Consider the following 26,418-nt stretch of genomic DNA (forward strand, 5'->3'; position numbering starts at 1 on the left):
ATCCTGCCGCCACGCTGTGCTCTGTGGCATTGGCCCTAGATCGCACCAGACAACACAGTGCCATCTAGTGGTCAAATATTACACATTGGGGTAAGGATGCACACAATTTTGTTTCTGCAAAATAAATATCAAAAATAAGATGTACCTTATAATCAACTCAAAAAACAAACAAAAAATGAATGTACCTTTTAATGAACAAAAAAGAAATACGCACATTCTAAGACGCAAAACTATACTTAAATGCGTCTTATAAACGCAAAATAATGTACGTACCTTAAAATAACCGTTAAAAAAGGGCATAAAAGTGCATATTGTTTAATAAATGTAAAAAAATATTGTAAAAAAGGTACATACCTTACAGTAAACGCAAAAACGTACATACCTTATAACTAATGCAAAAATTGTATGTACCTTTTGAAATTACGAAAAAAGGTATACATACCTTGTAAAGGAAAAACAACATAATGAATACCTTTAAAATACAAAACATCAACAACAGCAACATAAAATACGCACCTAATGATAACCGTGAAAAAACGGTTTCATTTTGTGTATAGACCCTTTCATAGTCTAATTCACATGTGACGTCCCAGTCAAAGCTGGAGGCAATAAAATACTCCGTGCTTGTCAAAACACTGAAGAAACCAGGCTTTGGTTTACAAATGCACAGTAATAAACTCTACAAGACAATACATTTTAGTAAAGATAGGCAAAAAAAACTCGATGATTCTAAAATGTTGTCACGTTGTGTGCTTGTGTGCCAGTATCTGAGGAAAAAACCTAAGATGAAATGCAAAGGGAACGCAGCAAACTGGGATCCTGATCGAATAAGAGAGTTGTGGTTAAATGCAATCAAGCGAAAAGTTTGGACCGAGGCACTCGTCAAAAATGCTCAAGTTTGCAGTGCACATGACAGCTTTCTTTTCCTCTGTCTTCCGACCAGTGCAAGTATTGTTTTGCCTCCAGCTTTGGCTGAGATGTCGTAGGTTATTAAACCGTTCAATTCTCTCCTGTTTTTTTGTTCTTGTCACCCACCTTGGCAAAGAAGTGATTTTACCCCACTTCTCCACACAAAAGCGGCGAGGTCCGTTACTCCCGCGCAGCGAAGCGAAGCCCTCGTAAGGAATACTTGACGTGCCGGTCACAAACTACAACAAAATATTGTTTTTGTTTTGAATGGAGGCAGTACCAGTCGATGGCCAGCAGGTGTCAGCGTTGGCGCATGCGCAATACCTGCAGCAGTCGCAGCCTCTGCTCGTTGTTGAACCTCTCCACCGCAGCCCAGAACCAGCGGATGACCAAGTGGTTGTCATGGTAACCTAACGCATCATGAAAAAGAGGGAATGTCACAGGAATTACAAAGACAGATTTTGTCTTTTCGACAACAAGGTCTTTTTTGCTCTTATATCAGAAAAATGTACACAATAATATGGATGGCTGTAAAAGGCATTGCATCACTTAACCCAGGGATGTCCAAAGTCCAGGCTGCGGGCCAGATACAGCCTGTGATGAAATTTATACTCGCCCAAGTCCTCTGTCATAAAATTAATAATATGTGGACCACCATTATTGTTGCTGGCAGTATAAAATGAATGTGTACAAAAATTTCACCGGATGGTGCCAGTAGCCCTTCGGCCACCGTCCCCATTTCTGACATGGCGACTGTATATAAAAAAGGAAGGTTGACTGTGAGGGCCACTGTTGCCAGGACAATTGGAAATTGGAGTATTTTTTTCACCGAAATCGGAAACAACTGCTTCCAGGATTTAAAACGGGAGCGCGCACGTTAATGTGCATTGGAGCTCGAGTCAAGAGGACCCTAAATCGGCAGCGTGTGTCAGGCGATGCGAAACGCCGCCAGTAAGTCCTCCTTCATTTTGCTCGAGTTTGACTGTTGTTATTATTTCTGTGAGCACCTGTGGTTGTTTCTTTAAGCGGATTGATATTGCTGTCTTTGCGATCGCTGTTTTAGTTGAGCTTCGCAGTTCGCAAATGTTTAGACTTGGCCCGGTCACATGACCACACTTTCATGGTGCGGTGAATTATGGGTATTGTAGTTCTCATCTCATCTCATTAGCTGCACCGCTTGTCCTCAGTAGGGTCGCGGGGTTGCTGGAGCCCATCCCAGCAATCTTTGGGCAGTGGGCAGGGGACCACTTAAACTGGTTGCCAGCCAATTGCAGGGCACACAGGGACAGACAACTCGCTCGCTCATTCACATCTAGGAACAATTTGGACCGGCCAATCCACCTGAAATGCATGTCTTTGGAATGTGGGAGGAAACCGGAGTGCCCGGAGGAAACCCACGCAAGCACGGGGAGAACATACAAACTCCGCACAGGAAGTCCGGTAGCTGGATTTGAACCCACACAGGAGGTTGCTTTAAAATATATATCATTTAATTTGGTTTATTGTTTATTTGGTACTTGAAATGAAAGTAGAATAATTTATGATTATTGTATTTTAGTTTTATAACCTACCCGGACTGTCTGAATGGCTGAATGCTGTTGGTGGATTCAATAAAGGAAATCAAACCTTCAGCAAGAGTAGTAACACTGATTTTGCTTCCTTGGCACCCCTTTCGGTGGAGAGAAACCCCAAAACACCGCGAGTCGAATGACAATCCTACAAAGGCGAGCTAGGAGGTCACAATACTGATCGTCAAGCAGCGCAAACATTTCACAGAGGGGAATTTATTAAAGACTGTGTCATAAAATTGGCTGAGAAAATTCTATCCCCCCTTAAACATTCTCAGCTTATACTATCTTTATTTTATTGTTTATTAAAAGGCTTGAATTTACGTTGATTATTTTAATGTATTTTTAAATTAAATGTATTGTATTTGTTGTTGATTGGATGGACTTTGATAATTTGATGATCTGATTGGTTGTTTTTAAAAAAATCAATAAATACAATCTTACTACAGTTACTCAGTACTTCAGTATTTTTTTTTCACCTTTTCACCAAGCACTTATTTACTTTTACTCAAGTAGGTATTTGGATGACTACTTTTACTACTTTTATCTACTTGAGTAATATTACTCTGAAGTAACAGTACATTTACTTGAATAAATTCTGTATAACCTCTGGTTATTCCTTCCTACGTACCTCCTCTGTACTCCGTGTTGTTCCTCCAATCGGCTAAGTCGATCTCGGCCGTGCCGGCGATGACAAGCTCCAGTTCCCTGGCGTCGAACACGGATACCAGTCGCACGTCCACCACCTGAAACAACGATCGGTGGAATGGGGTGAGAGTGAATCCTCGGAAACAATTCGAGCATCTTTGACTTTTACCTCGTAGAATCCTCGGACCAGGCTCTCGGTCTGCTGGGCCACGCCTCTCTCGATGCGCCACTTGACCATTTGCTCGATGTATTCTTTCTTGTTCTTCTCTGACACGGGGATACCCGCCCCGCCCGGCTTCAGCTCTCGCTCCGTGATCTACCGTGTCATTTCAAAGTAGAACATTACGATTTTGAGTCTTTAACAGCAGTTACCGTTTTATTTTGAACTAAAAAACATTCAAGGTATTGATAGCACAGTAGAGCCACCGGGATACAATATTAAGGGGAGGCATAGTGTCATGATTGCCGATTCAGAGAAACTGGGACTGCTAACTGGCGCCAACAGCACGGACAGCTGATTGGCTGATGTACTCCTTTTAAACCCAAGAGGAATCCAAGAGGAAGCCGTCAGATCGTTATGCGAACTGTTGCCTCCAGCTCAGTAAGCCCTTATGTCAGACACAGAGTCTGACCGGCTTTTCCCTGCCTGATCCTCGTTGCCAACCTGTTTCCGGACCTGACTCTGCCCCCTTCTGCCTGCCTGTTATCCGAACTGTTTTGCCCCGTTACCTGCCTGCCTCCCGTTGCGGACCTCGTTTCCGAACTTGACAGAACCCTTTCTCTTCAGACTCGGCTACACGACTTGTAAATCCTGCCTGTTTTCGACCCTCCTCGCCAGACCCATAATTGTCACTTTCGCGTCTTCTGCTACACTTGTCCGTCGATCCTCGGATCGTGGAAGCAAGCCCTTCTCTCCCCCTTATCAATAAAACTGAGTAAATGAACGCTACTGGGTCCCGTATCCGTTCCTGGTCCATGACAGATAGAGGCCTATGCTAATTAGCTAATGCCTTCTAAACCCCATCAGTGCTCCAGATAAAAACATTCAAATAACAAAATTCTATATAGGAAATACTACTTGTATGTAAAATACATGCATTTGATTTAAAGATTCTAAAAATACAAGTAAAGGAAAAATGAAATGTTGTTATCTTTGGTGTGACATGACTGGTCGATAGGAGTAGCGGATGGATGCAAATAATGGCCGGATATGTCAGATTAAAAAGGACACTTCCACTTGCAAAGACTGTCATGCCCTTTAGAAGATTTCCTTGCTTTAATCACTGCCTTATTTTTGATAATAGTTTGAGTCATCGATTGGTGCCAGTCGTACAACTCCTCATATTTCTTCATTATCGCAAGCTTCTTCTCCAGGGTTATCATGCTTTTGCTACCCCCTTTAGCATCACTCCAAGCCTTGAGACCCATAGCCAATAAATACAGTACATAATTAGTGTATTGTGTCGCTCAAAGTTTTTCAAAAAGCATACGGGATTGTGAAACAAATGAAGAGAAGGAAAGGAATTGTGGGAGGAAGTTCAGGTAATAGCGTTTTCGTGTTGAGTGACGGAAACCAATAGCAGACCAGCTGCTTATATAATGTCGACCAACGGTAGATACACATCTTAACTTGTTTTTGGGCGACTAAATCATGTGATGTAAAAATAAAAATAATATTTCATATGTTTTTTAATTAGAAGCGCCTTTCAGATCATCCAAGTTCGCTGTACACAGAATATAGAAAAGTGATATTAATACATACATAAATAACAAAGTACAGTTAAAAAAAACAAGGGGCGTGGGGCATGTGAAGCTGTTTTTTGCAGATATTAATATAGTGCAGAAAATGCAGTAAAAAAGGTACTGAGAAAATATATTATTCCACACCGTATAGTTGTTAAGGTAGGGTCACCGTATACAGGGGGTCTACTGTACTTTCATCTTTAAAAGTAATTCTGTGTGGTGCTACATATAGACCTGTCCGAAGACTTCTTCGTTGACAGTAAAGGTGAGGTCTAACATGTCCTCGATATCGTTGTCCTTCATCCACTGTAAACTCTGGTGGAACTCCTCGTCCAGGAACTCCAAATCGCTCAGATCGCACGGGCTGCCATGGCAACGGGAGGAAGCATCACCATAAGTCATGTTAGGCTAGAGTAAAAAGCTTATAATTCCTACAGAATAAAGATAAATGGATGTTTATATATTATACATATTTAGAGGGAGAGAGAGCGAGAAAGAGGAGAGAAGAAGGGAGAGTTAAGCCAGTAAGGAAGTGAGAGAAAGTAAGGCAGGAGAGAGAGAAAGAGGAAAGAAGAAGGGAGTTAGAGAGACAGAGGAGAGAAGATAGGAGAGTTTTTGAGAGAGAGAGAAAGAAAGAGAGAGAGAGAGAAAAGGGATTGAGACCAAGAAAAGGGAAGGAGATAGACAGAGAGTGGGAAGTAAAAGATTTATAGAAAGGAGAGAGCGTGGAGGAGGGAACAATAAAAATAGAGAACAGTGTGAATGAGGAGGAGTTACTGAAACACAGAGAGAGAGATAGAGAGAGAGAGAGAAAGAGCGATAGAGGGAGTAAGAGAGAGAGAAAACAACAGAGAGAGCAAGAGAAAGAGCATCCCTCACATTCGCAGGAGGCCCTTGTAGAAAGGCCGAGTGAAGAAAGCATCAAGCAGGTACTGATGAACCAGGGCCAGACCCAGAATACGTCCGCTAAAACGAAACCTTCACACAAAAACACATCTTCAAACAACTATCTCCCCAAAAAAGCCCCGCCAAAGTAAAACTTAAAAATTACCACTCGTGGTGGTTGTCCACAAAAGCCGACATGGGGCTGATCTGGACGGTGTACGTGTCATTGGCCGAGTACTCGAAGAGGCCGTAATAAGGGTTGAAAAGTTCTCGGGAAACCAGGAAGAAGAACTCTCGGGAGGGACCGCTGTAGTCCAGCCTGAAAGAAAAAGAAAATATAAAATATACAGTGGCACCTCTTTATACGTACACATCGAAACACGAGAATTTCGATAGACGAGTTCTATTTTGAAGAAAAATCGTATTTGGCATACAACGGAAAATTCAGGTCACGAGCATTCCCAGAGACACTAGAGACCGCTCATAGCCAGCATCAGATGGTCCAGTTAGGGCATACAAACTACTACAGGCAAAAAATAAATTGTGCTGTCCTAAGTTTTTGTGTACCTTCATTTAAAGTTGCAGTAACTTTTAAGTGTACCGTAAGTACTTTTGTATCACCAACAGTCTCTTGATCTCATACCGGTCAACCACAGCTAATTGTTTCCCTTGTTAACTTGTTCATTGTACTGAACGAGTTAATAAACATTGTTATCTATCCTGTAACAACATTTTAATTGTCCCTTGATTTTTTATTAAAGATATTTCAAACAACAAAACCCTTTAACTATGCTTTACCATCGACAGGTTTGATGTCATTAGCGTGGTGGTTGGACGTCAACATTTGAATGAGTTATAGGTTGCAATTCTCCTTACTAAGCAATAATAACCCTACAAACACAACGAGGCACCTATTTACTCACAGCAAGACAGACTCTGTGGAGTACCGTGACAATGTTATCAATCTACGATGACGTTGTTGTCTGCTACCAGTGACCATTATGGTTAGACCCTTAAAGGGGAAGTCAAAATCGATCTTTAAAAAAAAATCCTGGTAAAATTGTTATGCAGCGTACACAATTTGAAATAATAAAAAAAAATATATACACGGAAAATGTATAAATTGACAGGTATGCCCAACTCCCCTTCCTTCCACACCACGCGTACACCGTTATTATAGCGTCAACCTCCATTGTAAGTGCTCATAATAAACTCACAGTTTATACCTCAAATATCCTCTTATTTACGGTATTTTTTACGTTTATTACTTTTTTGACGTGTTTTTAGTGCTAAGAAAGATGTTTTATAGTGAAGGATTTTATACATTTTACTATAAAGGATTTTATACGATCGAAAACAAGTTAAATTTATTGAGTTTAATGCTGTAGTTATTTACTGACTGTGCCTTTATTCGATGAGCAGTGAAAGTTCAGGGCACCCTGGTAGGAAATATTGTTTACAGGAATGGCAGGAACGGGACGTAAGGCTGATAAGATAATCAGCACATCCAGACGCAGAAAGGCCCTGATGACGGAGGACGGCAGGCATTGTTTTGAGAAACGCTCTCCATTGTTTTGAGGAACCACAGACATCAGGACGCTCGTCTCTGAGATTGTGAAGCTCACGTTGGGCTTCATTGGCACGCCCATGGGAGGAGCCGGCACACCATCTTGCGGAAAGACGTGGGCCGAGAGAAAAAGCGAGAGAACTTCAGAAAAAGGCTTCCCAGAGACTCCAACGACACTAATTCGGCCATTTTCGATGGAGTACACTTAGTTAATTTGCTAATGAAATTAAATCTGCCCCCGTGTGAAAATGTCGGTTTTGTTGTTCGTCTTTTCCATCAAGAAACGAGCGTGCATAAATTGTTGAGTGAATGTAGGTTGTGTTTGGTTAATGGAGTCAGACAACTGATTCGAACAATTTGGTAAACGGTACATTTTGATATTTAAATCCAATAATAGCTATTTAGGGTACACTTGGAAGACTTTGAGAGGACGGGAATCCACCAATTAGTTTTTAATGATTTCATATCGGGTAAATTGGCAAGAACAATTGAAGCTACGAGCAAGATACTTGAACAAAGTAAGATAGTATGAAAAGGTACCACTGTATCAAAAGTTAGCCATGGAGTGACCCTCCCTCGCCCAAGACCTCACCCATCCTCGCCCACAAAGCTGACGTAAAGTTTGCTTCTCTGCAGATCTTTTCTCGAGTAGCACATGATTTGGTTGAAGGCGTCCTCCAGGAGGTGGTCCCGACGAATAATCAGCCTGAGGGGCAGGAAACGTCATTTTAGTGCTTATATTAAAACAAAAGCATGTGGGAAAATCATAGACTAGTCACTCAATCATTTAATGGATTGCATCATAAATTAGCAGCGTATTCTATGTAGTAAAGTTATATTTGATTTAGGGATGTGTGATAATGATCAAATCGATAGCGAACGCAAAACAACCAATTATGTAGTAGAAGTAATTGTATAAGTTGGTTGTATCTCCTCCCCACCTCTTCATAATTTGTGTGAGGCATTGGAGAGCATGGTTCGTTAGAAATATTTAACATTTATTTCCTCAAAGTATATTTTGATATTCTACAGAAGTAGTAGCCCAACTTGGTTGTGTCTCCTCTCCTTAATGTGCACGAGGCACTGGAAAAATTGTTTGTTAGAAAGATTCCAAGCAGTTTTTGCCTCATCAGGATATGTTTTGATATTCTACAGAAGGAGTAGCACAACATGGTTGTGACTCCTCATTACCTCTGCATGATTTGTGTGAGGCACTGGGAAACTTTTGTTGTTAGAAATATTCCATGCATTTGCGTTCCTCATTTCAATATATTTTAAAATTCTGTAAAATAAGTAGACACAAAACTTGGTTGTGTCTCCTCTCTATATCTTCCTAATGTAAGCGAGGCACTGGTGAGCCTGACCCAAATCAAATTGTAAGCATTTATGTTCCTCATTGGAATGTTTTTTTTTTAAATTTTCTATAGAAGTAGTAACACATATTGGACACGTTTCCTTTCTACCGATGCGTAATGTGTGTGACGCACTTGAGAGCTTGCCTGAAATAAGATTTTTTTAAAAAGTATGTTCCTCAATGGAATGTATTCGGATTTTCTATAGAAGTAGTAGCAAAACATTGTTGAGTCTCCTCTCCACCTTTTTTCAATGTGCGCGAGCCACTGGATACCTTGACTTTTTAGAAATATTTCAAGAATATATCTTATATGTCAGAATATATTTTGATTTTCTGCAGAAGTAGCCACACAACTTGGTCGGGTCTTCTCTCTACCTCGGCGTAATGAGTGTGATGCACTGGAGAACTGAGCCAAGATTTGCGGCATTCATGTTCCTCATAAGAATATATTTTAATTTTCAGTAGAAACAGCACAACTTGGTCATGTCTCCTCTCTACCTCGCCATAATGCATGCAAGGTATTGGAGAGCTAAGCCAGAATTTGCAGCATTTATGTTTCTCATAAGAATATATTATAATTTTCTGTAGCAACAGGACAAATTGACCGTGTTTCCTCTCTACCTTGCCGTAATGCATGTGAGGCACTGGGGAGCTCAGCCAAGATTTGCAGCATTTATGTTCCTCATAAGAATATATTTTGATCTTATGTAGAAACTGCACAACTTGGTCGTGTCCCCTCTCTACCTCACCATAATGCGTGCAAGGCACTGGAGACCTCAGCCAAGATTTGCAGCATTTATGTTCCTCATAAGAATATATTTAGATTTTCTGTAGAAATAGCACAACTTTGTCGTGTCACCTCTCTACTTCACTGTAATGCATGCAAGGCACTGGAGAGCTCAGCCAAGATTTGCAGCATTTATGTTACTCAAAAGAATATTTTATAATTTTATGTAGAAATAGCATAACTTGGTCGTGTTTCCTCTCTACCTTGCCGTAATGCGTGCGAGGCACTGGAGAGCTCAGCCAAGATTTGCAGCATATATGTTCCTCATAAGAATGTATTTTGATTATCTGTAGAAATAGCACGACTTGGTCATGTCTTTTCTCAACCCATTTCCATATTAGACGTACGCAAAGCGTAGCGTGCATATCTACTGCTGTAATCTGTCAAACGTTGCAGTCACCCAATGTAGCATTTGTAAATCTATTTTGATTTAAAATAACTATTAATGAAGACAGTTAAGATCATGTCACTTGATTAATATGATTGATGTATTTTCATATCCAAGACATGTGTGAGTATTGAGCACCTAAATATGTTTAGAAGTGTCATAGTTGCTAATCATGCACACACCCATAGATGGATACACTTTCTGCAAAATGTACAACAATATATTGCAATTACAGTTAATACTGAACTACAAAACTGGCATTGATCAATCGGTTGGTAAACATACCACTTTTTGCAGACGTGTTAACCGAAGCTGTACAAGGTCTTTATGACCATAAACTAAAATGAAGACACATCTAAAACTAATTGGATAGTGTGTGTGTGTTATGATTTATCAGTATCCTTAGGGAAAGACAGTTACGTTGCATCTCTAATTCAAATGTGACCGTAACGTACTTGACTTTCCCGGGTCCCTGGCCGTATCCTTTGGTCTCCAGTTTCCGATAAAAATTCCTCAGCTTGGCTTCAAAATCTCGCTTGTAGGGCGCAGGGGCCCGAGCGTTGGCCCGTTGCGTGCCTGACGGAAAATAAAAATGTGTTCAGAAGATGAAAAAAAACATAAGATGTGTTTTAATGGGGTCTGGTCTTGCCTGGCGAACTCTGAGGAGACGAGCACAAGTTGTAGTTCGGGTGGAGCAATTGCGGAACATACGACATCACTTCTTCCTCAAATAAGCTGTAGAAAACAACATCAACAATACCTTTACACTTCCATTCATCCATTTTCTGTGCCGCTTATCCTCAGTAGGGTCGCGGAAGTGCTGGAGCACATCCCACCTATCTTCGAGCAGTGGGCAGGGGACATGGTGAACTGGTTGCTAGCCAATCACAAGGCACAAAGCTCATTTGCTCATTCACACCTAGGGACAATTTGGACCAGCCAATTAACCTGACATGCATGTTTTTGTAATGTGGAGGGAACCGGGGTGCCCGGAGGAAACCCGCACAGACACTTTGCATTTGTGCATTTTACTTTGGCAAATTTATAAATGGAGTGAAAAATGTTTAAATGTTGGATTTCTCTTTCCATACGACAATCACTGATTGTGCACGCTCGCGCGTAATAATCACACGTAAAAATTAAGTTGGGAACGAATGATTTTTAAAGCCGAATTGGTCATGACATTTTTTTTCAATACAGGCCCTCATAGGTAGTCACAGGCTAAGGCTGGTGAAAAAAGCTTGTAATTGGCCAAGAGTGGTGTTAATAGAAAGGTCAGAGGCTAACGGAAGTATTAAAATAGTCTGACGGGTCTGTTTATTTTTAAAGGGGAGTAATGGAGCCAAACAGACGGATTACAATAAAGATTTTCAAACGATGCAGGAATGCTTGCAGGCAGATCTTTTTTCTTTTTTATCTTACAGCATTATTGTGTGTTAGGTAGTAAATATTCTATATGATTGGAGTCACTGGATTTTGGTGTATGTAACCACACCATATTTGTGTCATGAGTAGAAGTTCCCAGCACCTTTGGGTGAGCTATCCTGTTTTTATAGTTTTCGGATATCCTGTTTCAGACTGACCGTGATGTTTCTGTGATGAGTATATTTTGAAAATCATGTCTTGAATCCCAAGAGTTTAAGCTTTCCAATGCTATTTGACATGACATTTTTCAGTGACTGGTGACAGGGCTACGTTGGAACGTTAAGGTGTTAGAAAGTGCTTCTGACCTTAGCAGCATGACTAGGTCGGCATCTCCGGAGAGCCTGGCCAGCCCCGCGGCACCCTCGCTGCGAATGAACTGCACCTTCTCCCTGGAGGTGAAACAGGTCAAAGGTTAGCTGGAGAAGGACCCCACAAAACAAGACGGTGATTATACCCTGATGAAATGCCAAAGAGGCGCAGACAAGACACATAAAACTGCTACAAGACACTGACGAAATGGTGACGAGACCCTGTCAAAATGGCCACGAGATGCCGACAAAACGGCGACAGGATGTTGACCAGATGCTGACGAAATGGCGACCAGACCCCAAATAAACGGTGACGCAGCGGTGATGAAACACAAAACAATGACAAGACGTGGAAGAAACGCAGAAGAAATGGCAATAAAACGAGAGGCTGACGAAACGGCGACCAAGCACTGTCGAGATAGTGACGAGACGCCGACTGTACGCTAACAAAACGCAGAAGAAACACAGACAAGACGCCGATGACACAGCAATGAGATGGTGACGAAACACAGACGAGATGGTGACAACTTGCTAACAAAATGCCGACAAGACTGCAACGACAAGCCCCCAAAAAACAAGATCCCCAAGAAACTGCAAAAAAACGGTAACAAAACGGCAACCTGACGCCAACAAAACACAGACGAAACGGAAACAACATGGCACCGAAAGGTCAATTAAATTGTAATGAGGGGTCCGACCAAACGGCGATGAGATACTGACAATACGGCAATGTTATGGCAACGAGATGAAAGAAACAGAGACAAGATGTTCACAAAATGCTGACGTTGGCGAAATGTTGACGGGATACTGGCAAAATGGCGACGAAACGCCAAAGAAACGGTGCTGACGAAATGTGAACGAAACACCGATGAAACACAGATGAAACGGCATTGAGACACGCTGATAGGATGCCAACAAGACGCACTTGAGCGAGTTGTTCCTGGCCAGCTCCGGTTGTCGTTCCTGCAGGACCTCCAGGACGTTGGGTTGCCGAAGGAAAGCCACGATCTTCTCATTGTAGGCTACAGAAACACAAAAATTATGATTGGACGCTCGTCCTCACATGATCAGTCGCTGCCGGCCTCCTACATACCCACAGGTACCACATCGTGGTACTGCCCGGAGCGGCTGGATCCGCTGAAGGTGCTGGAGTTCCTGGGTCCAGCGGGCGGGTTGTTTTGCCGGGAGTCATCGGCCACCTGAGGGGCCAGCAGAAGCTGAAGGTGGGAGGGGGGTCGGGTCTTGGTTCTCACCCTCGGGTCTTGGTTTTGACCAGCCTGGGACTCACCTCGCCGGCGCTGTGGCTGCGTTGGCGGCTCAGGTGCTGGCGATGGGCCAGGAGCCCAGTAGAGCGAGAACTCTGCAGGGGAAGCCGAGGGTCGATGAAGGTGGTGGAGCGACAGTTGTGATCCACGAAGAATGGCTGGAGACGTAATCAAAAACCGCCAAAAGTAGCAAAATAGTCTCAAACCATCCTGACTTTGAGTGAAGAGGAAACAGTTTCATTTTTAAACATTTAGAACTAATATGAAGAGATGAATAAGACCTTATTTCTGGACAAAATGTGATTCAGATATAAATAAAAAGTTGAAAATAACGAGTGAAACGGCTTTGCTTCAGAGGATCACTTTCATTTTGAGCGCAAGCAAAAGTTTCTGACGTTCAAATAGTACAGCTCTGGCTAAGGACGCTCTACTCCAAGATGGAGATTTTACTCATCCTTTTTTTTTTAATTTGAATTTGTAAAAACATTCGCCTTCGTACATTTAGTTGGTTTGTGTTATTTTTTATTCTTTATGTACTTCGAAGGTCTGCAGCTGATGATAAGCTAACACCAAGATAACACAAAGCTAGCAACAAGAAAATAATACTTTGTATCAGGAGTGTTTGCTAATGGTTGTAAGTGGTCCAGCTACACAGTCAAATGATGTGAGGTCCACAAAGAAACCCTGGAACTTTTTTCATGAGACTAATGAAAAAAAATGGTGTCAGACTTAAAGGAAATGGCCCAAAATAAGATTAGGGTGCCACAGGATCTGGCATGCCACCTTCCACAAGAGGAGGCCAACCTGGGGAGAGTGGCTTAACTGTGCACACCTGCATCCAATCCCCCCTTTTCGCTTCCAGTCAACCAGGCCTCTGGCTCTTTGAGCTCTGCCAGCCGTAAGTTCCTCCAGACTTTGTTCTCTTGTATAATGACTCTCCTACCCATGACTTTTTCTGGATTTTTTTTGTTGCTTGTTCCCACCCTTCTCATCCCAAAAACGTTCTTCATAAGGTTTTGGACTAAGTGTATTACGCTCCAGACCCAAACCTTATCAAGTAATGAGAATTCTCTTTCTTCCAGAACTTTAAGAGGGAAAATGAAATTAGCAAAACAAGCTAACACTATGTTATAATAAAGTCATTGGTCACCCACCTTTCCGGTATGGTCGTGTTTCATTTCCCATCCCCGAGGAAGCTCCAGCTGCTTGTTGGAGAACATGTTGAGGAAGGTGACCAGGTCTCGGTTGTGCTGGTAGCGTTCGAAGTAGTGAGCATCCCGCCGCACCTTGCTGATCATGTGCTTCAGGCAGGTGTTGCTCGTAAACAGGCGATAGGCACTCTAGACAAAACCCACAAAAACGTTAATAAATCTAAAGAAGAACTGGAAACAAATCAAGACGGACGACACTGACGGGGTTAGAATGCAGCACAGTAAAGAAGTCAGGACTGCACAGAAACTTGGCGCTGGGCGACTGGAGCAGCAACGAAAGACGGGACCGAGGGTTGGACGGCGCAACTATGCTGTCTCTGCGATATTCTACGAGGAGACCGAAGACCAGCAGGGGTTACTTGATCATCAGGAGACAGCTGGATGTCTGACGGTTGTGCTCAAACAGACCGGAGATGGAGTGAGGAATTAGTTCAGCTTCCGGCTCAGGGAGCAGGTCAGCAGTGCTTTCTTCCGCCCTGTCGCTGTTAGTAATGGTTCTTCGGATGCTCTGGTATCTGATTGGAAAAACGCTCAAATGAGATTTGTATCTTATGACAGAAATCATTTAAATGTTCAGTCGACACACACCTGCGGTTGAGTTGTTCCATCTGCTGGATGGAGTTGGACCTGGTCAGGCCCTGCGGTGCTGGAGGTCCGGTGGGCCGCTGCCAAGTGGTTGTTCTATTCACGTGGTCTACGAAAAAAATTCTGCCGTGGCTGTCGATACGGGCTTCCCAGTCTGTCAGGAGAGAAGGTTTAGAAGCTCCTGTTCACTGAAGGCAAAAAAAGACTAGATCGCTGATTTTCCACACTTCTCCACACTTCAACCCGACCTCAAAATATTAGGACAAAGCAACAAAGGAGTCTCTGGTAGTGCAGTTTATTGTAACGCATAGCAAAACTTTGTCGCTCAGAAAAATGGCGACTACTGTTCAAGAGATTCTCGGGGCTTATAAATACTTTTGTTTGTCCCTTTTGTGGACCCCTAATACAGAGCTGGCTCACCACCTGCGGGAGGGGCCGAAGTGGGCTGGGTGTGTAGACTGCAGCGTATGAACCATGGTAGCAAAGCTTGTAAAACTGGCTAAAACTTCAAATTGGTTGGGCAAACCAATTGTAGTAGGAAGTCCAATGAGCATTTTGGGTCAATTAGAAGAAAATGACACTAAATAATTGAAAAACTTCTATTCTAAATACTTACTTGGTGGCAGAGGCTCGTCCACTCGTTGGTAGCGATGAATATCATTCCGGACAGAGGGAAGTGAGCGGACAGGATGACCATTCACAGGCATACCTGGTAAGGACAAACAAAAGCCATTCAGTTATGTTCCTGTAGGCATTGGATGTGACTGAAGTTTGAGAAACTAGATGTCGCCATACCTTCTTCTCCGTCAGTTTCTGTGTTTACTTGCTCTGAATCGGCGGAGCCTGCCTCCTCGGGTGCCTTTCCCTCATCACCGTCCGTTTCCTGAACACTGCCGCCCATCGCCTGCAGACTCAGCTTCTTCTGAACTTTCTCCTCGGACTCCGGAGCCAAGGCATTTTCTCCTAGCTGGACACCCTCACGATCTTCAGGTGGAGTGGACAGTCGGACTCCGCCCGTCGCTTGTCCCCCTGGGTCGATTGCCGTGTCGGCTCCTTCTTCTGCTTCCTAAGGGTTCAGTTATCAGAGAGTTTTGAACTTGTGCGGAGCACAACGAAAGGGATCGTGAGAACAGAGATCAAAGACGAGCTCAGACTCACCGCAGTCGCAGTTAAGGTGACTGGACAACTATCCGAGGACGAAGCAAGGGTCTGCGGGGCTGTTGCCATTGAGCACGTGTCCATCTCTGACGAAGGCTCCTCATTGGGTCCTTGTCCTATCTCGGGGGCTTCCCCGCCGTCGAGCAATGCATTTTGGGAAGGGGCCTCGGCAAACTCCGCTTCTTCCGCCTCCGAAAATACATCAGGATCCAGGTTGTCCTGCTCCTGAGTGGCTTCCATCTCTGGGGCCACTTGGACTGTATCTGGTTCTTCCCCTTCAGACGGTTCTGGAAATAGCTGCATCTCAGGGGATGGCTCGTCTTCGCCAATATCAGGAGGGTTCCCGTTGAGTAGCAGCGGGGACAGCGGCATGGGGGAGATCTCTGCAAACCCAGACCTATCCTCGTCCTCGTCAGAGTCAATGTGCAACATGTCGCTGAGCCGCGAGTGTGTGGGGAAGCTGGAGCGCAGTTTTGGTGAGGCGGCACCCAACGGTCTTTCACCAGGACCCTTGGGGGCCTCGATGGCGTCCAAACCCTCACTGAGAGACCTTTGGAACAACTGGCGCCCCTCCAAAAACCTGGCCCCGGCTCTGAGGAGGAGCAGTTCCTTGTCTGGGTAGGCGGCCGCTGCCCCTCCTCCCCACGTCCCATGAGGACTGTGCGACCCTGTGGGGGAGGGCCCGGTGGAAACTACTCCTGGAAGAGGATGAGGAAGGTCCTCGTCATCCGAAGGTGTCCCTGGAGCACCGTTAAAGGCGGAGAGGCTCATGATAGAATCTGGCGAGGCACCTGGCCAGGGGGCACAAGACATTTAGGTCTTTGAGGGCCTTTTTCTTCATGTTACGTCTTACCATCAGATCCAGTGGAGGTGAGCTCGACTTTGAACTGCAGCTGTCCGCTGACATGCTCCGTGGGTAGACGCCGGCACAGGGGAAAAGTCACGGGCTGGACTCTGAATCATACAGATGGCTTTGGTTTACTCAGGATTCCCTAGATTTGCAACAGTTGTCAGGTAGGCCATCACCTACCCGGGTATTTTCTCAATCAGCCGCTGCACAGGGATGGTCAACTGTCCGAGGAAGCGCTTGATGATGGGCCGACTTTTGGCAAACTTGTCCTTCACCTCAATGTACAGGATATCCGTCATCAAGGCCACAAATGTATATTTCTGAAAAGAGACAGTTGTTGCGGGTTAAGGTTAGGATTGGAGTTGGGTTATGTCAAATTATACAGGGGTAGAGGTTAAGGGTTAGGGTTTACACGTCAGTGGTAAAGATTAAGGTTTATGGGCTTGCGTTAATAGGTAAAGGGCGATGGGTAATGGTTTGAATGTTAAAAGTTAGGATTTACACACAAAAAAAACTGGGTTTATGGGGTAGCATTAATAGGTAAAGGGTAATAGGTAAGGGTTTAGCGGTTAAGGGCGAGGGATTACAAGTTTAGGGGAAAGATTAGCGTTTAGGGATTAGAGGCTAGGGTTAGGGTTTAGAGATTAGGGTTAAAGGGTACCATTGTATGGTTGAGGGATATATGAATGGTACAAGATTTATGCTCAAAGGCAAAGTTATGGCTGACAGAAAAGTTTAAGGGGTAAATTCAGAAGTTCAGCGTTATCATGAACATAAAATTCAATTTAGAACTTGTGGTCGTTGGGGTCTGTTAGAGCTAAAATCTGAGGATTAGAGCATAGCGACCTCTCCGTGCCAAACCGGATTAACGGTGTTGGCAATGATGGCCGAGCGACGTTCTTGGCCGTGGTGGCTGAACACAGGGAAGACGCTTCTCTTCCCAGGGTGGATGGACATCTTCAGGTATGGGTCCGGATGGAAGAACATGCCTTTTTTTAGGCCCGTGGCACGAAGATCTGAAAGAAGATGTCTGGTGGTAAAACCTCTGGACCATCAACTGGCCCTTTGTCCTGAAACGCAAGAAAACCTGATGTGGTCTAACCTGTCAATGTGAAGCTAATCAGTTTCCGAGGGTGTTCTACGCCAACCTGCTCTGCAAGGCCTTCAACCTGGAAAAGGTTCAGATTGTTCAAAAGTATTGCTCTTGGTATTAAGGTATTTTGGGGTGGGTCACATACCAAGACTGCTGTATTTTTCACAGTGATGCAGGGTGTAGTTGCTCTCAGGGCCCCGCTCACACCGTGGTAGTACTTGAAACAGATCTTGGTCTCAGCTGTGCGATGGCAAAACCAAGACGAGTTTTAGATTCTCATTCACGAACCCCAAATTATTCCTTTTACGTACGTTCCATGAAGTAAGGCCCCGCCTCCAGCCTCCAGACGATCTGGCCCTTTTGGGTGCCGTTCACCCCTCGGTTTTTGCAGTCCCACACATTGGACGGACTGGTTTCATCTGGAGGAACAGTACCAGACCTGAGACTGGTTGACTCCTTGCCTGCTGACTAGCCACTAATCGTTTGAATGGTCTAACAGCTTCAAAAATACTTACAATAGGCCCCTGAGAAATGGCGTCCCTGCCTTAACACGTTTTACTTTGAAGTGTTGAATGAGATGTGTTTTGGCCCCTTTGTAGGCATTTACCCCACTATACCACATCAACAACCAAAACTTTGCAGTGTTTATGCATAGGACAATTTACATCTCTAAGGCTAAGTTCACACTGCAGAGCATTATGCTCAATTCCGATTTCTTGGGTGAAAGTCGATGTTTTCTTAAGAAAGTTCACATTTCCAACTAAATGCGACTTGTATGCCACTTGATCCTCCATAGTGAATGCTCCACAACTGTCAGGCATGCATAGAAGAGGACACGCAATGCACTCACGTTTGCAGAAGTACTCAAGGATTTTCACCTTTCTCCTCAGAATTGTTTATGTGATGTTACGTCTTTTCGGAAAATGTCACCATTCAAAATAGCGACTACAGTATAGCTAGATAGCGATTACGAATATAGTCTAACTAGGGTGCTGAAAGAAAAGGCAAATGAGGGCTGAGTTTTGACAGCATTCCACTTGTGTTGTTCGCTAACGAAATGGCTCTTGGGAGTGAATGAATGGGGCCAAAACCCTACCAATCAACCGGTGGTTCCCTCCGAGACACATTTGTTCTCTTGTGATTTATCAATATATATTTTTTGTGAATTCTGTGTTATTGACTTGCTATTGCTTGCTATTGTTGAGCATAAAAAGGTTATCATCGTTTTGTATTTTATCAATTTTGTAGATTTATAAATGATTTTACTACGTTTCCTGTGTTTTTCAATGTGTTCATATAAAAATGTATATACATATATAAATGTACACACATTATATATATATATATATATATATATATATATATATATATATATATTCCGCTATACACCCCCACTTCAGAACAGAGTAATGTTACTGCATATGCCAGGCCCCTTCTATACTTCTACTGTTCTAAACCATTTGTGTTTCTTTGCAGAGGCGATACACACAAAAAGTGAGCAAGAGTTGAACTTGCTGACATAGTTCAATTCTGGAATCAATGCGGACCCTAAAGGGGAAGGTGTCATTGAATGTTTGCTTAGTCAAGAAATGAGGCTGGTGTTAAGACCTTGGTCAAGGTAATGAAGTGCTGCTTCCTTTAAATCAATATCACCAAATTCAATGGTACCCGATAGTGTCTTTGATCCCTTTTAACCAGAATATATTTTTATCACCAGCAGGCTTGAAAATTTGTTACACGTAAGTTTTAATGATGTACTGATTATTATTGGAAACTAAACATGTGTCATATTCTCTACTGAGCAGAAATTTCCCCAAAATTCATTCCCAAATGAGATCTCAGACTCTCGGCACCCCTACTGACCAATGCAGTCTTCTAGTCTGCTTTCAGGGTGTGAAATCCTAACTCTTGATGACCTAAAGAGGTAGGGTATCTTAAACCAAAACAGATTGCCTGTTTTGTCTTAGGGGACGGCCCACAAATGGGGTAAGCAATAACAACTATATAAAATTCCTGAGAAACTCTTTACCACAGTGTGCCATTTTTCCGAGTTAAATCCTAGTTTGAAGCACTAAATTCAGTTAAAACCTTCATGTGAGGCCCAAGCCCTAGTTTTAAACCCTAAATATGATTTAAAGGCCTAATATGAGACGATGAACATAAGTTAAAACCTGAGATTGAAAGCCTAAATTCAGTTCAAAGCCCTAACATGAGGCCCAACCCAGAGTTTGAAACCCTAGTTAGAATTAATAAATTGCTTCAAAATCCTAATCTGAAGCCCAACCCCAGTTTAAAACCACAATTTGTTTAAAACTATAACGAATCCCAAACCATAGTTTTAAACCCGCGTTTGAAACCTTAAAATTAGTTTGAAACCCTAAAATGAGGCCCAGACTCCAGTTTGAATCACTGAATTAAGGTAAAAACGCTAATATGAGGCCCAAGCTTTATTTTTAAACCCTTATCTCAATTTAAAATCCTGAATTTGAAATTAAAATAAATTACATGTTTTACTCTGGAGTGCCATGTTTTTGTTGCATGCATTGTTGCAATTAATGTTTCACAACGTTGATATCAATGACAAAAAAGACAATTCTATTCTATTCTTTTCTATTCTTTTCTATTCTTTTCTATTCTATTCTAGTGAGTCCCAAACCCTAGTTTAAATTCCTAGCCAGCATGTCCGGAGGGCATCTTCCCATTTTTTGCCAAGCATCACAATGCACTACACAAGTGAAGCGGAAATTCTGCTTTCACAGGCTAAAGAAATGAAACTAAAACCAAAGCCTGATATTTCAAACCCTCAATCTTAACCAGCAACCAGTACTATGACCTTTGGAGACGAGTGCACCGTCTTGCTTGTCTTACTCAAGTATTACTTTTCAGCCTCGTCAGAAAGACTAAGAGCCCGACAGTCTTGTTCAGCACTCACTCCTTCCTCCTTGCAAGTTTTTGATTACAGTTGGGGGAAACAAATATGCTAGCTTAGTTTGCATGGTAGCTAGAACACTTCTATTTCACTTAGGACGTCTTACATATTTCAGGATGCAGTGGATGATGTTTTTTTTCAACTGGAATTGAAGTATATGATGAAAGCTGGGAGAAGCTCTTGCTCACCCCTCAACCTAATTACGGTACTAGCAAGAGTTGAGCATTTTGTCTTTATGGAATGCTCATCCGACTGTCCTTTGCTAATGTTATGCTGACAAATACTGAAGTGGAGAAAGGGATCACTGGATCAGTATGATCACGGACGGACAAGAAATAACTACGATACTTTGCATCGATGAGTCAGGAGACAGTTCCTCTGGAAACCAGTTGAACTGTCTCTGATTGCCAAGGACTTCAATAAGGTCCCCTGAAATAAGTGACTACACAAATAGGGTCCCTTTCTCTTACCGATATGGTAGAGACCGATCCAGTCGGTGGCATCCACCTCCTCCTTGATGTCCCAGGAAATCACCAGCGTCTGTCCCCGGTTCAGTGTAAAGTCCAAAGTAGACGCGGTCAGCGAAGACCTGGTCTGGGAGCTTACCAAGTCTGTATCGCTGTTGGCTCGGGGCAGGCTGATTGCGCTGCCGGCCACCGAAACGGTGTCCAGCGAGGCCCCGCCTCTCTCCGCCAGGGCACGCAAGTTCTCCGGACTGAGGGTGTGGCGCAGGTTGGGGCTCCGCCTCCGAGGGGCTGACAGGTGCTCGCGGCCCCCCACCGACAGGTTGGGAGCCTGGTGGCCCCGGGTCCTGGCCGGGAGGACAGCTGTAGCAAGGGACGGACGCATCTTGAAAGAATGATCCGGTCTAGCCGGGAACTCGGAAGCTAACAACTTCTCGCATGGTGATAGAGGAAGGTCTCAGGTGTTCCAGAAGGTTAGTCTATTAGCACCTGGAGACGAGAACAGAGAACGGATTCAGGAAAACTACAAAAACACCTACAACAGGTCTGATTGGACTTTGGTTTTCTGGCAGAAACCAAAGCTCAATTTTTTTAGATACGGGAAAACTACAAGAACACCTTCTGCAGGACCTATTGGACCTTGGTGTTCTGGAAGAAATGTTCAGACTCAAGAAAAGTACAAGAACACTCTTATTGGACGCTCAACTTTCAGACTCATGAAAACTACAAAAACACCTACTGCAGGACCTATTGTACTTTGTTTTTTTGGCAGAAAACCAAAGATCTATCTTTAACCTCAAGAAAACTACAAAAACACATACTGCAGGACCTATTGGACTTTTCAGACTCAGGAAAACTAAAAGAACACCCACTGCAGGACCTTTTGGACTTTGGTTTTGTGGCAGAAAACCAAAGCTGAACTCTCAGAGCAGAAAAACCACAAACCATCGACTCTGGAAACATTTTCAATCTAGAGCGATTCCACACTTAATCTCCGTCCCATCGCGGATTACCGATTGTTTCTGGGACGAGGCCAGAAGGGTTTGATTGTTGTGGCCTTCTAAAAATAGCTCGGTTGTTTTCATGCAGGTGAACTTCATGTAAGGTTAAAAACGTTTTTGAGGACAGCCGTCCAATCACGATTATTCGACCTTCTACTGAAAATCGACCCCAGTTGAAAAGGAAGAAAACAAAGACACGATTTGAGGACGCGACCCTTCTCCGTCATAACTTTTACGAGCAAAATAGTCTGTCGTGACTTACGACGGCGCCGATTTCGACTTTGCGCTTGTTTGTCTGAGTGTCAGAAAAGGACGCTTGTTTGTTTCCTGGCAAGGAATGACGTCTGGACAAATCGGGACATTTTCCAACTCGAGATGGTCAAGTTTCTAGAATTTAAAACGCAAAAATAATCTCTTATGCTGCTGTGATCTTCTGTTAACCCAAACCTGGCATTCAGGAATTGGTCTGTTTACACTATTCCACTGAAGTATTAAGATCCTGAATCCTCATCTTGAGACCCTGTTATGGAATCTAGACTGAAGTGAGAACTGTGCAGCTTAAAACCGAAAATCCAAATCAAGGCTTGAAACCCTATTCTGAAGCTTGAATCCTCATTTTGGGAACCCTAATTGGCCTAATTTGGAAATGGGAGTTTTACGCCCAATCAATAACCTAAAGACCTCAAAAGAAAAATACAAATCCGGTCTTAAAAAACTACTTTGAAGCTTGAATCGTCATTTTGGGAAAGTAATTTGGACATTGGCCGGATGCAGTCATAAAAGCTTGAAACCAAAAATCAAAATCCAGGCTTGAGAACCTTATTTTGAAGCTTGAATCCTCATTGTGGAGACCCTAATTTGCCTAATTTGGAATCCGGAGTTTTACGCCCAGTCGATAACCTATAGACCTGAAACTAAAAATCCAAATCCAGTCTTAAAAACATACTTTAATGCCTGAAACCTTACTTTGTGGCGCTAATTTGGAATCCTACCATTGGTGCAGAAGCACTAACTAACATAATCCCGAAACCGAAAATCCAAATGCGGGTTTAAACTTTAAAAGACCAAATCTGAATTCAAAGTCTCGTTCTGTTTGGAAACCAGACTGAGAAATGAAAACCCACGCAAAAGCTTAAAACCCTAAAACGTTTTAGAGGACGTCAACAACTGGACAAAATTTAACTGCCTATCATTGGTCTATTTTAGCCCGAATTTAGACAACCAAATATTATTCAACTGTGTTTTCTGTACGATGAAAACTACAAATTGGAAAGGCATAGTTACAACGAAAGACTAATTGATACCATTTATGAACAAGATTTCATGATGTTTATGTCCTGTGAAATACTTTTAATTTGTGGCTTTTTTTAATGCAACCTACAATTCTTTATGTAGTGTTAATTTTGCGTGCCTTATAAGTGAAAATATTTCACAAAAGACTATTTTTGAATGGAGCGCCTTATAATCTGATGCGCTTTATAGTCCAGAAAATGCGGTAACTAAGTTCTGTTTGTAAAACGTCGAAATCCAGACCTCATACGAATGTCTGCACTTGACTAGACACTGAAATTAGCATTAGTCGGGATTTAAAAGAGACATACCTTAGTTCGGCAGCATGGTGGTTGAGTGGTTAGCGCGTTGTAGGTCGAGAAAATTTCATTTATTTCACATAACACTCTTTTCTCTCTCTCTCTCTCTCTCTCTCTCTCTCTCTCTCTCTTTCTTCTCTCTTTTTCCTTCTCTCTCTTTGTGTTGTCTCTCTCTCTGTCTCTTTTCTCCTTTTATTTGTCTCTATCTCTCTGTTTCTCTGTGTCCCCTGAAATTGTCCCTAGGTGTGAATGAGCGAGTGAGATGTCTGTCACTGTGTGCCCTGCAACTGTCTGGCAACCGGTTCAGGGTGTCCCCTGCTCACTGCCCGAAGACAGGTAGGATGGGCTCCAGCATGCCCACGACCCTACTGAGGATAAGCGGAGCAGATATTGGATATATTGATCTAAATATGAACTCAAATAAAGTTTGCTCTTACATTTGTAGTAGACGTTGAAGTGAATTCGGCCTTCTTTAATCCGAAAAAATGACACTGACTTAAATAGTTGTCATTGATAAGGATCAGAAATTGTAAATTAATTTAACAAAGGGGGTTTTACTGTTCCATTACAATTTAGGGTGGATTTTCACCTGACAGACAACCAGGGTTGGGAGGGTTACTGTAAAAAGGTTATCCGATACAGTTACTAATTACCTGTTGAAAAACGTATTTAGCAATGTAATCTGAATAACATTAAAGTAACATAATTTGATTTTTTTATTTATTTATTTTGGATTAGTCCAATACCAAATATGCTAATAAAAGACCAAATGAACTAAATACGAATAAAATTACAAAATTATGTTTAAGATAAGGGTGGCACGGCGGCACAGTTCTGAGGTCATGAGATCAAACCTCCTGTGTGGAGTTTGCAGGTTCTCCCCGTGTTTACGTGGGTTTCCTCCGGGCACTTGGGTTTCCTCCCACATTCCAAAAACATGCATGTTAGGTTAATTAGCCGGTCCAAATTGTCCCTAAGTGTGAATGAGCGAGCGAATTGTCTGTCCCTGTGTGCCCTGCGACTGGCTGGCAACCAGTTCAGGGTGTCCCCTGCCCACTGCCCGAAGATAGCTGGGATGGGCTCCAGCACCCCCGCGACCCTACTGAGGATAAGTGGTGCAGATAATGGATGGATGTTTAAGATTAACGATCAAGAAATCGAGGAAACCTAGATCAGGTAGTTGCCTGTAGTCCAACAAAAAGATGCATACATTTTAACCACGTAATTTAGTGTTTAAAATAAAACTTGTTCTTTCACATGGGGGATGAGATAAGATAAGATTTGTTTTGGTTTATATTAAGAGCACATCAAAAACCCAATATCATTTCAAACACAAAAAGTGTTCAAGTTCTAAATTCCCAACACACTCTGGGAATCTGTGTCTGTTAAGTGTCGGTAATTAAAATTATAATAGATACAATTCATTTCTGAGTGCATTATGTTTATGTAAATGTAAGATACTTGTGAATGGGTGGATGAAAAAGAATGAATGGATGCTTGAAAGGGTGCTATAAAAGAGGGCATATGATCCCAGGCATTAAATTGCATTTATAATTTCATTTCATGTTATTTCATTTGTTCATACTGTCTCTTCTTGACTATAGCGCATCAAAAATGAGATTTTGTTTTTCTAGTTGTATTATATATATATTTTTGTAGATAAAGTAAAGAAGATACAGTAATTTGGGGAGGGGGGCTGGCTGTGTATTATATGTTTTTGTAGCAAGATTTCCTGTTTTGTTTATATTGTCTTGTTTGTTGTATTTCAATTACATGGCACTTTTCTGTTAGTTTAGCAAATATTTTTGTCATATAATCGTGTTTTGTAGTCAGGGAATATGTCCTGTGTGTGCTGCGTGTGTATGTGTAATAAATGAGAAGTCAGAGAGAGAGAATGTCACGATCGTACATGGCGAATGTAAACAAAGCTAATGAGGAAAAAAAAAAAAGAGTTAATACTAGTGCACACCAGACTTCAAGTCTTTTTTCTGTAACTGTAATGGAATACAGTTATATTTTTTGTATCCTGATTACGTACCTGATTACTTTACATTTGGATGTCTTTTAGAAATCTGAATCGAGACCTCATAGGAACATCTGTTGGACCAAGGTGGACCTAGTTTTTACTTTTCATTTGGATGTCATTTAGAGATCTGAATCAAGACCTCATAGAAACGTCTGTTGGACCAAGGTGGACCTAGTTTTTACTTTACATTTGGATGTGGTCTAGAGATCTGAATCAAAACTTCATAGGGACGTCTGTTGGACCAAAGTGGACCTAGTTTTTACTTGATATTTGGTTGTCATTTAGAGATTTGAATCGAGACCTGATAGGAACGTTTGTTGGACCAAGGTGGACCTAGTTTTTACTTTACATTTGGATGTCATTTAGAGATCTAAATCAAGACCTCATAGGAACATCTGTTGGACCAAAGTGGACCTAGTTTTTACTTTATATTCTGTTGTCATTTAGAGATCTGAATCGAGACCTGATAGGAACGTCCGTTGGACCAAGGTGGACCTTGTTATCACTTTACATTTGGATGTGATCTAGAGATCTGAATCAATACCTCATAGGAACGTCTGTTGGACCAAGGTGGACCTAGTTTTTACTTTATATTTGGATGTGATCGAGAGATCTGAATCAATACCTCATAGGAACATCTGTTGGACCAAAGTGGACCTAGTTTT

At 42.5% G+C, this 26,418-nt stretch overlaps 1 protein-coding gene across 5 annotated transcripts in view; it reads right to left on the reverse strand.

Moving 5' to 3' along the window:
• hecw2a (HECT, C2 and WW domain containing E3 ubiquitin protein ligase 2a) overlaps positions 1 to 26,418 on the reverse strand; it is a 33,890-nt gene that overhangs the window by 5,229 nt on the left and 2,243 nt on the right. Inside the window, exons 2-29 of one of the 5 annotated variants that reach the window (XM_088352419.1) lie at positions 21,144 to 21,626; positions 18,056 to 18,163; positions 17,890 to 17,984; positions 17,754 to 17,820; positions 17,498 to 17,667; positions 16,832 to 16,971; positions 16,655 to 16,755; positions 15,802 to 16,592; positions 15,439 to 15,709; positions 15,260 to 15,352; positions 14,647 to 14,797; positions 14,467 to 14,573; positions 14,261 to 14,385; positions 14,002 to 14,187; positions 12,871 to 13,005; positions 12,676 to 12,781; positions 12,508 to 12,604; positions 11,580 to 11,663; positions 10,499 to 10,584; positions 10,305 to 10,425; positions 7,913 to 8,026; positions 5,920 to 6,072; positions 5,748 to 5,846; positions 5,103 to 5,232; positions 3,295 to 3,441; positions 3,109 to 3,223; positions 1,234 to 1,319; positions 1,036 to 1,148 (exon numbers count right to left, since the gene is read on the reverse strand). In XM_088352419.1, coding sequence (XP_088208545.1) covers positions 1,036 to 1,148; positions 1,234 to 1,319; positions 3,109 to 3,223; positions 3,295 to 3,441; positions 5,103 to 5,232; positions 5,748 to 5,846; positions 5,920 to 6,072; positions 7,913 to 8,026; positions 10,305 to 10,425; positions 10,499 to 10,584; positions 11,580 to 11,663; positions 12,508 to 12,604; positions 12,676 to 12,781; positions 12,871 to 13,005; positions 14,002 to 14,187; positions 14,261 to 14,385; positions 14,467 to 14,573; positions 14,647 to 14,797; positions 15,260 to 15,352; positions 15,439 to 15,709; positions 15,802 to 16,592; positions 16,655 to 16,755; positions 16,832 to 16,971; positions 17,498 to 17,667; positions 17,754 to 17,820; positions 17,890 to 17,984; positions 18,056 to 18,163; positions 21,144 to 21,522 — 4,370 coding nt within the window. In that variant the 5' untranslated portion in view covers positions 21,523 to 21,626. Of the gene's footprint in view, positions 1 to 1,035; positions 1,149 to 1,233; positions 1,320 to 3,108; positions 3,224 to 3,294; positions 3,442 to 5,102; positions 5,233 to 5,747; positions 5,847 to 5,919; positions 6,073 to 7,912; positions 8,027 to 10,304; positions 10,426 to 10,498; positions 10,585 to 11,579; positions 11,664 to 12,507; positions 12,605 to 12,675; positions 12,800 to 12,870; positions 13,006 to 14,001; positions 14,188 to 14,260; positions 14,386 to 14,466; positions 14,574 to 14,646; positions 14,798 to 15,259; positions 15,353 to 15,438; positions 15,710 to 15,801; positions 16,593 to 16,654; positions 16,756 to 16,831; positions 16,972 to 17,497; positions 17,668 to 17,753; positions 17,985 to 18,055; positions 18,164 to 21,143; positions 21,627 to 26,418 lie in introns of all 5 variants that reach the window. The other 4 variants (XM_088352418.1, XM_088352417.1, XM_088352416.1 and 1 more) reach the window with 4 other exon arrangements.

The sequence above is a fragment of the Urocampus carinirostris genome, chromosome 14 (genome assembly GCF_059441175.1).
Source record: "Urocampus carinirostris isolate Australia breed hairy pipefish chromosome 14, RoL_Ucar_1.0, whole genome shotgun sequence".
NCBI lineage: Eukaryota > Metazoa > Chordata > Actinopteri > Syngnathiformes > Syngnathidae > Urocampus > Urocampus carinirostris.